Source organism: Azolla caroliniana, unplaced genomic scaffold (assembly GCF_043228905.1).
Source record: "Azolla caroliniana isolate FFs.n. ecotype wild unplaced genomic scaffold, voAzoCaro1.0.p SCAF_5, whole genome shotgun sequence".
NCBI lineage: Eukaryota > Viridiplantae > Streptophyta > Polypodiopsida > Salviniales > Salviniaceae > Azolla > Azolla caroliniana.
The window spans coordinates 10,847,970-10,862,416 of record NW_028230440.1 but is presented as its reverse complement, the minus strand read 5'-3'; the positions used below and the strand labels follow the sequence as shown (position 1 = coordinate 10,862,416).

General features: G+C 42.6%; 1 protein-coding gene and 1 long non-coding RNA gene across 2 annotated transcripts; both read right to left on the bottom strand.

Moving 5' to 3' along the window:
- Positions 1–1,438: 1,438 nt before the first annotated feature.
- Positions 1,439–6,273, bottom strand: LOC147864132 (uncharacterized). The gene has a single exon (XM_087319269.1). It carries the CDS (start codon positions 6,271–6,273, stop codon positions 2,452–2,454), a length of 3,822 nt encoding a protein of 1,273 aa, XP_087175395.1. The 3' UTR covers positions 1,439–2,451.
- On the bottom strand, positions 1,439–6,455 carry LOC147864131 (uncharacterized). The gene is made up of 2 exons (XR_015529810.1): positions 6,363–6,455; positions 1,439–1,617 (listed from the first exon to the last, which is right to left on the bottom strand). It is a non-coding gene; the product is annotated as an uncharacterized LOC147864131 (long non-coding RNA).
- Between the last annotated feature and the right edge of the window lie 7,992 nt (positions 6,456–14,447).

The window sequence follows — 14,447 nt, the reverse complement described above, 5'->3', positions numbered from 1 at the left end:
AACCATTTAAGGGGAAAAAAGTTAACCAAAATCAATAAACCTTTAAACCAAACCATTTAAACCTAGAAACTGATAAACTCGACTTTTAGAAATAAACCAAACTGAAACCAAAACGTTTCTTGAAAATCCAAACCATTAATTTTTTTTGGAACCAATAAACCGTTAAACCGTGGCTTAACAATTCAGTTCAGTTTGAGTTGAAACCAGACCCATAGTTATAAAGGTTAGAAATTGAAGGAAGGGTGCCCATCATTTCCACCAAAGTGAAATACTCAAGATCCTTACTCAAAAACTTGTCTATTCCACTTTCATGTTTACACTTTGATAGCTTTAGTTGGACAATTATGTTTGGTAGTTGTTGGTTAGTTATGGGCGGTTCTTAGTCATGTTGTAAGCACCTTAACTAGACCATGGTTAACCTATCATGGCTAAGGTTATCTTAACTTAGAATGGATTGTGGTAATACCACAATATATTGTGGTGTAAATGCACAATATGCATTTTTTATTTATTCACGTAATTGCAAAATGCTTATTAAATTCATACAAGGTGATTGAGAAAGCCATCCACCAAATTAAAAAACTCACGTTAAACTATCACACATGCATGCATGTGAAGAAATGCAACAATCATTTATTTGCACATCGATCAAAGTTCACTAGAATCAATGCAACGTTAAAATTATTAACATGTTATTGAGAATAATTTATGTATGTTATATCTAAGTTAACTTGTTTACACTACCATAGGCAAGTCAATGTAATGACAAAACGTCCCATACACACAATTTCATATGCTTAGTTAAAAAAACAATAATCTCCTTGTTCATTAGGAGCTATAATCCCCATGCACCAACCTACAATAGAAATGATTATAGATCCCAAAATAACATTCATCGCACACCATATTGTGACCATGGAATATCATAATCGACTCTATTAGTCAAAGAAACACTCAGAGCAAGACAAGGCAACAACTTTATATTCATTAAACAATGAAAAATAGAAACCATAGACATGAGCTAGAATGCAAACCCACAAAAGTTGTGCACACCTATCTACTACGAAGTACAATTTCATAGTATCTATAATTGTGTCATGATATTAAGTCAAGCAATCACGAATGCCATAATCACACCATGTTCATACTAACATTCCAACAATGTCTTCACACATTTAATTTCCAGAAAGAAAAACAATTAAGAAATATCACCTTAGTGATGATAAACAAATAATTATGATAAAAATATATATAAATCTGTTCATATACAATACATTCAAGTAATTGTGCAATTATTCATGAGCTTCAAAAAGCTTACTTTAATGTAAGAATTTCAGCATGGATTTCCTCCATCATTAAGATCAGGGAAAACCCCATAATATCATTGGAGTAAAAAATATGCACAAGCAAAAGACTGCTCATGATGGATGTGAATACATCAAAAAGTGGTCTTCACTACAGGTAAGTTTTTACAAACATAAACTCATGGCATATAGTTTATATCCAAGGGAAATATAGCTACTAAGATTCTAACTATGTCGTTATATGCCTGATACGAGTACCATCAAATGTCATACTACCAAATTTATTTTGCATGTCAGCGCTCATCAGTACCTTCTACACGTAGATTGAAGAAAAGTGTCTGTAGTTCAGCCAGTGAATGACAATTGAATTTAAATGCAGTGAAATACATATACATCATGGCATATAAATAGCTTACGTAGATGTACCTACTAAAATGGTAACAATGCCATTATACAACTTAGGAAATGTGTTCATATTGTGGAGTCAGTGTGTACTGTATACAAATTGAACAAAATACGAATAAGAAATCGACGTTGGGGTCAGTGAAACTCTAACCATCTCGAATTCGGGACTAGTGGCAAGGTACATCATCGATAATGTTAAATAGAATCATTAAGTGATGTTGGGGTAATGGTATCAATTTTTATACCTTCACGAATACTGTTGCAGTGGTAGCAATCAATGGCAACTGATTTCTCAACTTCCAATTTTGACATCCTGAGCTCAAAATTTCACTGTATGTTTATATAGGAACTCTTCAATGTCAAAAGATTTTGATCGCTCAAAAAGCATCAAACCTCTTCAATGTCTTCATGGACAATGACGGTGTGTCAAACCTCTTCAATATCTTCACAAGCAAAACATTGATTATCAGGATGGATGGTGGCACGTCAAAAAGTGGTATGGATGGATTACATTTGCTTCACAATGCCTTGATAGACCATGCAGTGAGGCTACCTTCTTGGCATGTCATTGAAGAGAAAACCGGTGGCTCATGCATCCGAGTTCTCTGTCAAGACTTCATATTTCTTTTTCTTCTCAGAGCACAGAAAAGGTCATGCTCGCTACTACATGCTCAAGCCCGTCTCTGTGTCCTCAATATGGACCATTCTTTCCATTCCAATTTCAGTTCAAATTCAAGGGAAGTTATAGCCTCCCCCTACAATCAAAGCTTCCACATAAGCATGCAATACTCTCTTCATCATTTGTGGGACATCCATAATCAAAAGTTAGCTCCCTCAAGGGAGGAATATTGTCCATTGCAAATAATTTGATCTGAGGGAGTTTGGCATGCTGATGGTGAGACAAAACCTTCTGAATAAGAAGGTTGGGTGAGCAGCTATGATTAATAAATCGAGCCACATTACCACATTGGTTAGCATCTATAATAAGCTTAGGGGTCCCAACATCTGACATTATGTCTGAAGGAGACCTGTTCGGAAAAATATTTGGCACATTACCCCAGCGGGGTGTTTTAATAGGGGCCCTTCTTAAATCTAAGATAAACTCTTTATTACCCACTGTCTTGATCATTTCATCACCAAAAACCAACTTACCGGTGTACTCACAAACAAAGCTTCCTGCTGCAATCATCTCTAGAGACCGAACACCCCATCCACGGTCTTGTGTCTTGAACACTTCAAGTCTAATCTTTGGAAATGCTCTATTTCGGCAACTTGTAGAGCATGAGCATTGGTTACCACACTCAAAAATGTAGTCTTTCTCTCTTACAAGGGATCCCATATTTAAATATGGGAACTCATCTCCATTTCTTGAGAAACAACTACACTTACTAGAAGGTGTGCACACACCTTTACAAGTGCACCCAACTGCAGAATCAAACTTTTCAATGCCATCAGGATATCTTACTTCTGTTACATATTCAAAAGCAAGGGGTGCTTTCTCATCATCAACTGTATTTTCAACACAGATGGGTAGGCGTTCCTTACCTTCAGATAAATCTTGGACAGTAACGTTTGTACGGGATGCTGGTCGTTGATTCTTCATCTTTTGAGCTAGCATAAACAGATTAGATCCAAGTTCTGTTTGATCAGGCATACGCTGAAGCCTGAATTGGAACTCATCAAAGCCATTTAAACCTTTTCTGGTAAAGGTATCCACAACAGAGTAGAGGCCATCATAAACAAAAACTTTCCCAGATGGACTATTAGCATCCTTGATGCCACGAATAACTCTCACAGGCACCTTGTGTTTTCTGCTTCCATCCATGGCCAAATTGCCTCTCTCCATCTTCTGGTCAGCAATTTGCTTATTGTCTGCAGATCTGCCTCCTTGACCACTATAAATAAGTTCTTCTCCATTATCTTCACCATCCTGGCCAGCATTTGAGACAATCCCTATTGCAATAGGCATATCCCATTCAGAATCCTTTGCCGTTAAGTATTCAATACCACCTTGAATTGGACCATGCACTCTTGTAAATGAAGCCTCTGTCCTAAAACAAAATATATCCCCAATGTCTAAACCTGGAATTGAACCAATAACCTTCTCAGTCTGAACAAAACCTTGATCCTTTACAAGTGATAAAGTTTGGAGATCTGATCTACATCCTCTTCCTTGTTTTACATATTTCTCTTCATCCTGAACAACCTTACGGCGAACAGAATCAAATAATCTCAAGGTCTCTCTCAAGGCCTTTTTAGGATGGCCTATCTCTGTACCTAAACCTGGCTTCATTAACTTTCCAGATGATAATCTGGCCTTCTTTCCTGAATCAGATGGTGTCAAAGTCTTACTTTTCCGTTTTATAGACATGGGAATGGCATCCTCTTGATCATTTTCAGTTTTAATCTTGGAGTCTACATCCTTGACCTCATCAGATGGTCGAGAATCAGGTGTAGGATTAGATACTTTTGTATTTCCTTCAGCAAACTCTGGTTCCTTGAATGGTCTCTTCTTCTTTCCACTCTCACCAGCATTTCTGCTATCCTTGGTTGTCTTCTCTTTAATTCTGGAAACCTCTGGAGGAGAAGATTCATCTCGCTCTCTATCACAGCTCTTAGTGAGAATTTCTTTTCCAAGTACAGGTAGTGATTTAGCCACATCAGGAAGATCCCTAATTGCAGACTTTCTTTGTGTTTTCTTGACTCGCTCAAAAGTTGCCACAACTTCAATCTCCTTCTGAGAATTAATTTCACGTTCATTAACAATCTGAGTCCCCTCAGCACCATCCTGATTCTTTTCGTGTTCAACTCTCTCTAATGGAATATCTGGTTGTGATTCATGGATTACCTTATCCAATGACACAAATTTCTTTCGATTCTTTCTTTGGTAAGAGATCTGAGTGTTCGATTTCTCAGCCAAATCACCTGCACTTCCAGCAGCTTCAGATGATTCTACATCATCCATTTCCTTACTAACAGAATCTGGGAAATCCTTGATTGTCTTGTCTTCTTTTTCTTCAATTTCTAATTTTCCACCCTTCTGAGGCTCTTCACTACCATCATCAGGTTTGTTCTGTTCAAGTTTGTGCCATGGAATATTTAATTGCAACTCTAGAATGGATTTTTCTTTTGTATCTGATGATATGAAATCCTTTTCTTTGTTTCTCAGGCACAATATCTGACCATCAGATTTCTCAATTGTATCATCTTCATTTCCAGTATCTTCAGTTTGTTCCATGGGATCTAATTTCTTTCCATCATCTTCAGATTGTTCCAAGTCATCTACTTTCTTACAAATAGAATCTGCGAAATCACAAGTAGCCTTTTTCTCTTGCATATCCTTGAGTACTGGGAAATCCCTCATTGTTTTCTTCTCCTTCTGTTTAATTTCTCTTTTTCCATAAACTAGAGTCCACTCAGCACCATCCTTTTTTCCCTGTTCAGCTCCCCGTGATGGACTATAAGGATGTGACTCTAAGCTGGCATAAATTTTCTCATCAGATGATAATATATAATTTTCTGGGAGATCCCTAATTGATTTTTTCTCTTTCTTACTTTCCTTTCCTACATCTTCTTGTTTCGTGTCATTTATGACCTTAACAACTGAGTTTGCGAAATCACCAGGAGTTCTTTTCTCATTCTTATCTTTGAGAACTGTTGGGAAATCCCTGGTCGCCTTCTTCTCCTTCCTCTGGACAATTTCACCCCTCTCACATATTTGAGTTTCATCATCGCCAGCATCAACTGTGTCCTCTTCTTTTTTCTGCAATCTCATATCAGACTGAGAAACTAGAATGGAATCTTTTTTCTTATCTGATGATACAAAATCTTGTTCTTCCTTTTGCTGATGCAAGATCTTATCATTAGATTTGTCAACCATATCAACTTCAGATTTCCCTATATTATCTGCCTCCTTCCTGAATGAATCTGGGAAATCTCTTGTAGTCTTTTTCTCTTTCTTATCTTTGAGAACTGTTGGGAAACTCCTGATTGTCTTCATCTCCTTCTTTGCCATATGAGGCACTTCATCATCATATGAGGCAGCTTTACCTTCTTCACATTTCTGCAATGCAATATCTGCCTGTGGTACTGGAACAACACCATTTTCTTTATCCGACAAGACAAAATCCTCGTTTCTATTCTTTGTTGAAAAACATTCCTTCTTTCCCTTGTCCGAAACAATACCCTTCTTTTTCTTCTTCTCATTCAAGGTCTCAACGTTACATTTTTCCGCGATAATCTCTTCATGTCCACACTCTTCACACTCCATTCGCTTACTGATAAATTCCGGGAAATCCCGGACAACCTTCTTCTCTTTCCTATTTTCATGGATGGGAAAGTCCCTAACCGTCTTCTTGTCGTTAGGAATGAAGCTTGAAAAATCACGAGCAATCTTACTGTTCTTGCCTAAAGGTAGAGAATCAGGATAGTCACGAATTCCGCAAGGTCTAACCTTACCGTTTCTCATGATTCCACGATGTTTGCATCCATTTGCAAGAGATAGAGAAGTTCTGAGGAGAATATTCTTCTCTGCACTAGAAGAAGCAGAAGCCATATCCTCCATGTTGAAAGAATGATCCAAAAGGAGATAAACGGTATCTCCTTTGAAATATACAAAGAGACTTCAGCGAAGAGGTTCAGAGAAGGAAATACCTAAGAAGTGCAGGATATTGCGATTCTGCAGCAGGAGGGGGTCGTGCTCATCGTTGTCGTCGTCGCCGTCGCCATCGACGACAGACGCTATTATATTACGCAGACTACCATTCATGAAAATACGCATACATACTTTATTATTACATATATATGATAGATATATCATATACATATGTAGAGTCACTACATATATGTAGAGTCTAGACTATACATACATACAAGAATCCTCCATACATTTAGGAGAATTTGCAAAACTATGCCTCCAAATTGACATGCATTTCCTTTGCACTCACTCACTCATACATACATACATACACATGTATGGGAGGTCGGATGGATGTAGTAGCTCAGTTGGTAAGGTTGCACAATGAAAGACTAAGAGGTAAGGTTGCCCAATGGAGACCAGATGGTCATGGGCTCAACCCTGACATTCCACAGTGGCATGTAATGAATTAAGAGATATGTATAAAGTAAAAGACAGGTGAGAAATTTGGGTTTCAAACCCAAGATGTAGTGCTTGTAGTAGTGTAACAACTTAGCTTAGGGTAAGCTAATTACGATAATAAAAGAGAGAGAGAGAGAGAGAGAGAGACATTATATTATCGTCTTCGGAGGTCAAATATGACCTATGAGACCAAAAATATTACATTTCACGTGATACGTGTGAAAGTGAGTAGTGACTCTCGATGTTCAAGAACTTTACCAATGAATGTTGCAATCGAGAGTGCACATTGTGGTTGTGAGAGGAATTCATGCAAGGATTGGGCTCGGTCGAAGAGATGTGAAAGCATGGTCGAATATGATCAAAGGCAGAGCATTGTATCAAAGTGTGACACTCAGACCCGCAAACTTGTTTAAGGCAAAGTGTGCATAGTCGATCACTGTCATCACTTGTGCCCCAATGCCCTGTCTCACATCGCAATGCATGTGAGCTAAGTTGCATGGAAGCAATGGTTCGAATACCCAAATCAATGCTAAGTAATGTTACATTTAAAATATAGATGTCGGATTATGTACGATAGAATATACACTCTCAAAAAGTAGTCAACTATCCATTGGCATTTAAGAGTGGCTTTGTGGAGATCATCTCAAAATGTCTAGTCTTCTTTTGTGGTTGGGGGAATGTCTCCTTGTCTTTGAACACAAAAGTGTGTACTTGCTCACACTAAGCCCATGTGAAGATGTTGCTTTCAACCATGTAGGATATTTGTTGAGAGATCAAGCTCAATTTAGTTTAGTTAGTTAGTCAACAATGTAACTTCGTAGTTACCTAGATAGAATATAGTTAGAAGTGTTGACTATAACGCCTTAAATAGGACCTTGTACTTAGGTAGGATATTCTAGATCTTCCACTCCTAAGTACATTTAATATAGGACTTACACATTAGTACCTATATTCTACTCACACATGTGCACCTTTGCACATGAGATGTATATATACCTCATTGTGGGTATTTTTGTTTTTGATGATAATAATGCTAATTTAACATAGTTACTCATCCCCCATCTTGTGTTGTTCATAAGTGTATCTCTCTCTCTCTCTCTCTCTCTCTCTCTCACACACACACACACACACACATATCACATAATCTTCCACACATAATTAGGTACTAATTAACCCTTGCTTAATTAATTACCTAATTATTAACATGGTATCAGAGCGTGTGGTTTAGAAAATCCACTAAGCCCACCTGACTCCATGATTGCGTGTTCGAGATGCCGACGACAAAATCTGGCTATCGGCTACCGTAGTGCCGCTACGTAGCACGTGTACGTGATCGAAGGAAGAAAAGCAAAAGAAGAGAAGACACAATCAACATGAACACACAAATGGGTAGCTCGCTCCCTAGTGAAAAGCTAGACCGGAGCAATTATTCATCTTGGGAGTACAAGATGACCCAATACCTCGTCGGCCAAGGGTATTGGAGCTACATCAACGGCACTCAAGAAAATCGACCCGACTCAAAGAACGCCGACTACGCAACATGGGAGCAAGCAGTGAGTCGAGTCATGTATTGCTTGGCAACATGTGTTCACGACCACATGCTTAGCCACATTCGAGATGCCAAGACGCCTAAAGAAGCGTGGGCGAACTTAAAGAAAATGTTCGCCGCCAACACAACCGCTCGAAAGCTTCAACTCCGACAAGAGTTGAACAACGTTCGGCAAAAAGACATGTTCGTGTCGGACTACACCGCCAAGATCAAGAGCATTTGCGACTCACTCGGCTCCATTAAAATAAACATCGACGAAGACGAGATGGTTCAAGTTGCTTGGACGGCCTCGCACAACGATTCGATCCATTACGGACGGCAATCTTGGCGAGAGAAAACCCTCATTCATTCTTTGACCTCCAATCAATGCTATTGGTCGAAGAGAATCACGTCTGAACCAAAAGTAAGACGTTGGAAGGACAAATGTTCTTCTCGAATTCGGACGGTGGCCGAGGAGGAGGTCACGGCGGTAGAAGAGGTCAATTCGACCCATCACGCGAAGGGAACTCAAACCTTCACAGAAGCCATTGAGGAACCTTCGGAAGAAGGGGGAGCTTCCACGCCGAACATGGTCGGCAAACGAGGCCCGCAACTTGCAATTATTGCGGCAAAATTGGCCACTACGAGGCAGAGTGTCGGAAAAAGAGAAGTGAGTCGGCTTCAACAAGTCGACAGCTCACAAACTACGCATCGAACTCCGACCACGACAACCGCAGCAAAATGTTCACAAATCACGCGTCGAATTCCGACTACGACGATCGTAGTGAAATGTTTACAAATTACGCCCCAAATTCCAACTACGGCGACCATGGCGGAATGTTCGTAATGAGGCATAGAGCGAACTCTATGCCGGACTCCAACTCCGCAAGCACCTCCAACTCAGAAGATGTGTGGTTCGTCGATTCCGGCGCCTCACATCACATGACATCTCACAAAGAGTGGTTTCGTGATTTATGAACGCCGGATAGACCTGGTTTCATAGAGATGGGAGACGACACCACACACCCCATTCGGCACATCAGCAATGTCCCATTCGGGAAAGAAGACAAGCAAATTTGCATCAAGAATGTCTTGCATGTGCCCACAATAACGAAGAATTTGGTCTCGGTCGGCTAAATCGTGGAGCAAGGCATGCAAGTCCGCTTCAACAACGAAGGTTGTTTCATTGGGAAAGATGGTTGACTCATAGCTAAGGGGCGGAGAGATGTTTATCCTCGATTCGAACAAGGTGAAATCGGCAATGTACACCAAAGGTCTCAAAACCGAGACAAGCATCCAGTTGTGGCACAAGAGAATCGGCCACATAAACCTGCAACGGCTTCGAGCGATGCAAAACAAGGGAGTCGTCATCGGACTTCCGACATACGAGTCGAAACGAGGCGACCAAGTATGCGAAGCGTGTCAACTCAACAAAAAACATCGACTCCCATTCCCGAAGGAATGTCACGCAAGCAAAGGCGTCCTCGACGTCATACACTCGGATGTATGGGGACTGGCTCAAACGCCGAAGATCGGCGGATGCCGATACTACGTAACCTTCATCGACGACTACTCATGCTACGCGTGGATCTACCCGATGAAGAAGAAAAGTGAAGTGCTCTCCCACTTCCAAAAGCTCAAGGGCCAAGTTGAAAAAGAAATTGGTCGGCACATTCGATGCCTACAATCGGATGGAGGAAAGGAGTACTTCTCCGACAAATTCACCTCCTACCTCCAAAGTGAAGGCATTCGGAGAGAATTCTCGTGCCTACACACACCCCAACAAAATGGAGTAGCCGAAAGGAAGAATCGGCAAATACTCAAGGTAGCATGCACCATGATGCATGAGAAGCACATGCCGAATTTCTATTGGTCCGAAGTGGCATCCACGACCGTCTATCTCATGAACCAGTGCACCACTAATGGAGTCCATGAGCTAACTCCCTACGAGCTTCTCGTCGGAAGGAAGCCAATCCTGTCACACCTCAAGGTGTTCGGAAGCATTGCGAATGTGCGCATCCCGAACGAACAACGACAGAAGCCCAACGTGAAGTCGGAGGAATGTATCCTCATAGGATACTCATCAGAGAAGAAAGCATACAAGTGCTACAACCCTTCTACTCGAGTGGTTCGGGTAAGTCGAGCCGTAGTCTTCGACAAGTCCGCATCCTGGTACGCACTAGAGACAACTTCGACTCCGACTCCGCTCGACCCGTAATCCGCCGAACCAGAGGTAGAAGATGGAGATCGCTTCGAACACATGTTCGAAGAAAGACGGATTACAGCAAAGCCTAGTGGGCCACAAGAGCCCCCACGCGACCCAAGCACGTCGCGGCCAAGTACGAACTTGGACAAAGGCAAAGGTAAGATGCCTGAATACAAAGTCGACCACCCCGACAACAATGATTCGGATGGATCGACTCCCTCACTAGACAGTGAGTTTGGTGTACCCATCATGCGTACACCCGGAGTAAAGAAGGCGCTCACATCGTCGAGCGAAAAACTTCGACGCTCATCTAGAGCTAAGAACCCCATCACTCGGTACGGCTACAACGAGTACATGGCCCATCATTACACATTCACGATGAAGGTAGCGGCCGAACAAGAGCCCAAGAGCTCCACCAAAGCGGCTCGTAACCCACAATGGGTGGAAGTAGTCGACCTTTACCCACACACAACAAGCCTTCGTCATCGGCTTGAGGGGGAGGAACTGAGATTGCCACAACGAAGAAAGCAGAAAGCTGGACGGAAGCACACGAAGCCGACAAAAGCCAAAACGGATGTTGGATGCCTCACACTTGAGCTTGAGGGGGCCTGTTGAGAGATCAAGCTCAATTTAGTTTAGTTAGTTAGTCAACAATGTAACTTCGTAGTTACCTAGATAAAATCTAGTTAAAAGTGTTGACTATAACGCCTTAAATAGGACCTTGTACTTAAGTGGGATAGCGACAATCAGGGTGTTGTTGCTTTGTCAAAGAATCCGGTTCTCCACAATGCCTCCAAGCATATCGACGTTCGATATCACTTCATTCGGGACTGCGTCATTTCAGGGAAAATCGGTCTCAAGAAAATATCCACAACCGATAATGTCGTAGATGGAATGACCAAGTGTCTTTCGGCGGATCGTTTCCGGTTCCTTTGGCACTAGATGGGCGTTACGAAAAATCAGTCTGGTTAAAGTTGGACATACAGTACATGACGGCTTCGGACAACAAACATCGGTTCTTTGAGGTTCGGCTTCAGCTCTTCCGACCCGACTAGTTCGGTCTTCTGTCTTCGGATCTTGCCAACTCTAACAAAACCGATCTGTTCGATAAACCTTGTATATACCTAGAATTTTTTAGATAACCCATGTATATGCCCATTACGGGGGAGTGTCGAATACGAGTGTATAATGGTCGTATTCATCCAATCGGTCGGCTTCTCAAAGAGCGATGAGGACCACTGTCTCTTCACCAAACAGCTCAAGATCGGTCACCCATCTTCCTCATCATCTACATCGATGACATGCTAAGCTCCGGTCGGCACACCGGAGAGCTCACCGAACTTGTTCAGAAACTGCGGTTGAAGTTTGCCATCAAGGACCGCGGTCTGGCAAGACACATACTTGGTATGAAGATTAGTCAGCATCACGTTAAACGACAACTTTTATTGTCTCAAACCGAATACATCGGACGTGTCTTGGAACACTTCAACATGCACTTGGCCAAGTCTACTTCAACCCCACTCCCCATTAACCTTCGACTGTCTCAGGGAGACTGCCAGACATCTGGTCCAGAGGGGGAAGATATGAAGTCAGTACCGTATGCACCGGCAGTCGGCTCCCTTATGTACGCAATGGTCGCAACACGGCCTGATATTTCTCATGTCGTAGGAGTCGTCAGCAGATTCATGCACAACCCCGACCGATCGCACTGGAACGCAATCAAGCATGTGTTCAGATATCTGGCTGGCACAAAAGACCTCGGCATCCTATTTTGCTCGAACCCAACCTCAGGCGTAGTCGGTTACACCGACTCGGACTTCGCGGGCTATGTGGACAGTCGGAAATCAACAACTGGATATTGCTTCAAATTCGGCAATGGAGCAATCTTGTGGAAGTCGAAACTTCAGGAGTGCACAGCCACCTCAACGACCGAAGTAGAATATGTTGTTGTGTCCCACGCAGGAAAAGAAGCCTTATGGCTCGGTCGACTAGCGCAGACATTTCGACAAGTCGACTCCGACTTGTGCTCTAGTTGTCTACAATGATAGTTAGGGTGTTGTTGCTTTGTCAAAGAATCCGGTTCACCACAACGCCTCCAAGCATATCGACGTTCGATATCACTTCATTCGGGACTACGTCATTTCAGGGAAAATAGGTCTCGAGAAAATATCCACAACTGATAATGTCACAGATGGAATGACCAAGTGTCTTTCAGCAGATCGTTTCTGGTCCCTTTGGCACCAGATGGGCGTAACGAAAAATCGGTCCGATTAAAGTCAGACACACAGCATAGGATGGTTTCGGACAACAAGCATCGGTTCTTTGAGGATCGGGCTTCAATCTTCGGATCTTGCCGACTCGAACAAAACCAATCTGTCCGACAACCTTGTATATACCAATAACTTTAGTATAACCCATGTATACGCCCATGACGGGGGAGTGTCGAATACGAGTGTATAATGATCGTATTCATCCAATCGGTCGGCTTCTCAAAGAGCGATGAGGACCACTGTCTCTTCACCAAAACAGCTCAAGATCAGTCACCCATCTTCCTCATCATCTACGTGGAGGACATGCTAAGCTCCGGTCGGCACACCGGAGAGCTCACCGAACTCGTTCAGAAACTACGGTTGAAGTTTTCCATGAAGGACCTCGATTTGGCAAGACACATACTTTCTATGAAGATTAGTCAGCATCACGTTAAACGTCAACTTTTATTGTCTCAAACCGACTACATCGGACATGTCTTGGAACACTTCAACATGCACTCGGCCAAATCTACTTCGACCCCACTCCCTATTCACCTTCGACTGTCTCAGCGAGACTGCCAGACATCCGGACTAGAGGGGGAAGATATGAACTCGGTACCGTATGCACCAGCAATCGGCTCCCTTATGTACACGATGGTCGCAACACGGCCTGATATATCTCATGTCGTAGGAGTCGTTAGTAGATTCATGCACAACCCCGACCGATCGCACTGGAACGCAGTCAAGCATGTGTTTAGATATCTGGCTGGCACAAAAGACCTCGGCATCCTGTTTGGCTCGAACCCAACCTCAGGCGTAGTCGGTTACACCGACCCGGACTTCGCCGGCTATGTGGACAGTCGAAAATCAACAACCGTATATTGCTTCAAATTCGGCAATGGAGCAATCTTGTGGAAGTCGAAACTTCAGGAGTGCACAACCACCTCAATGACCGAAGTAGAATATGTAGTTGCGTCCCACGCGGGAAAAGAAGCCTTATGGCTTCGTCGACTAGCGCAGACATTTCGACAAGTCGACTCCAACTCGGCTCTAGTTGTCTACAATGATAGTTAGGGTGTTGTTGCTTTGTCAAAGAATCTGGTTCACCACAATGCCTCCAAGCATATCGACGTTCGATATCACTTCGTTCGGGACTACGTCATTTCAGGGAAAATAGATCTCGAGAAAATATCCACAACCGATAATGTCGCAGATGGAATGACCAAGTGTCTTTCGGTAGATCGTTTCCGGTCCCTTTGGCACCAGATGGGCGTAACGAAAAATCGGTCCGATTAAAGTCAGACACACAGCATAGGATGGTTTCGGACAACAGGCATCGGTTCTTTGAGGATCGGGCTTCAGTCTTCGGATCCTGCCGACTCGAACAAAACCAATCTGTCCGACAACCTTGTATATACCTGTACTTTAGTATAACCCATGTATACGCCCATGACGGGGGAGTGTCGAATACGAGTGTATAATGGTCGTATTCATCCAATCGGTCGGCTTCTCAAAGAGCGATGAGGACCACTGTCTCTTCACCAAACAGCTCAAGATCGGTCACCCATCTTCCTCATCATCTACGTGGACGACATGCTAAGCTCCGGTCGGCACACCGGAGAGCTCACCGAACTCGTTCAGAAACTACGGTTGAAGT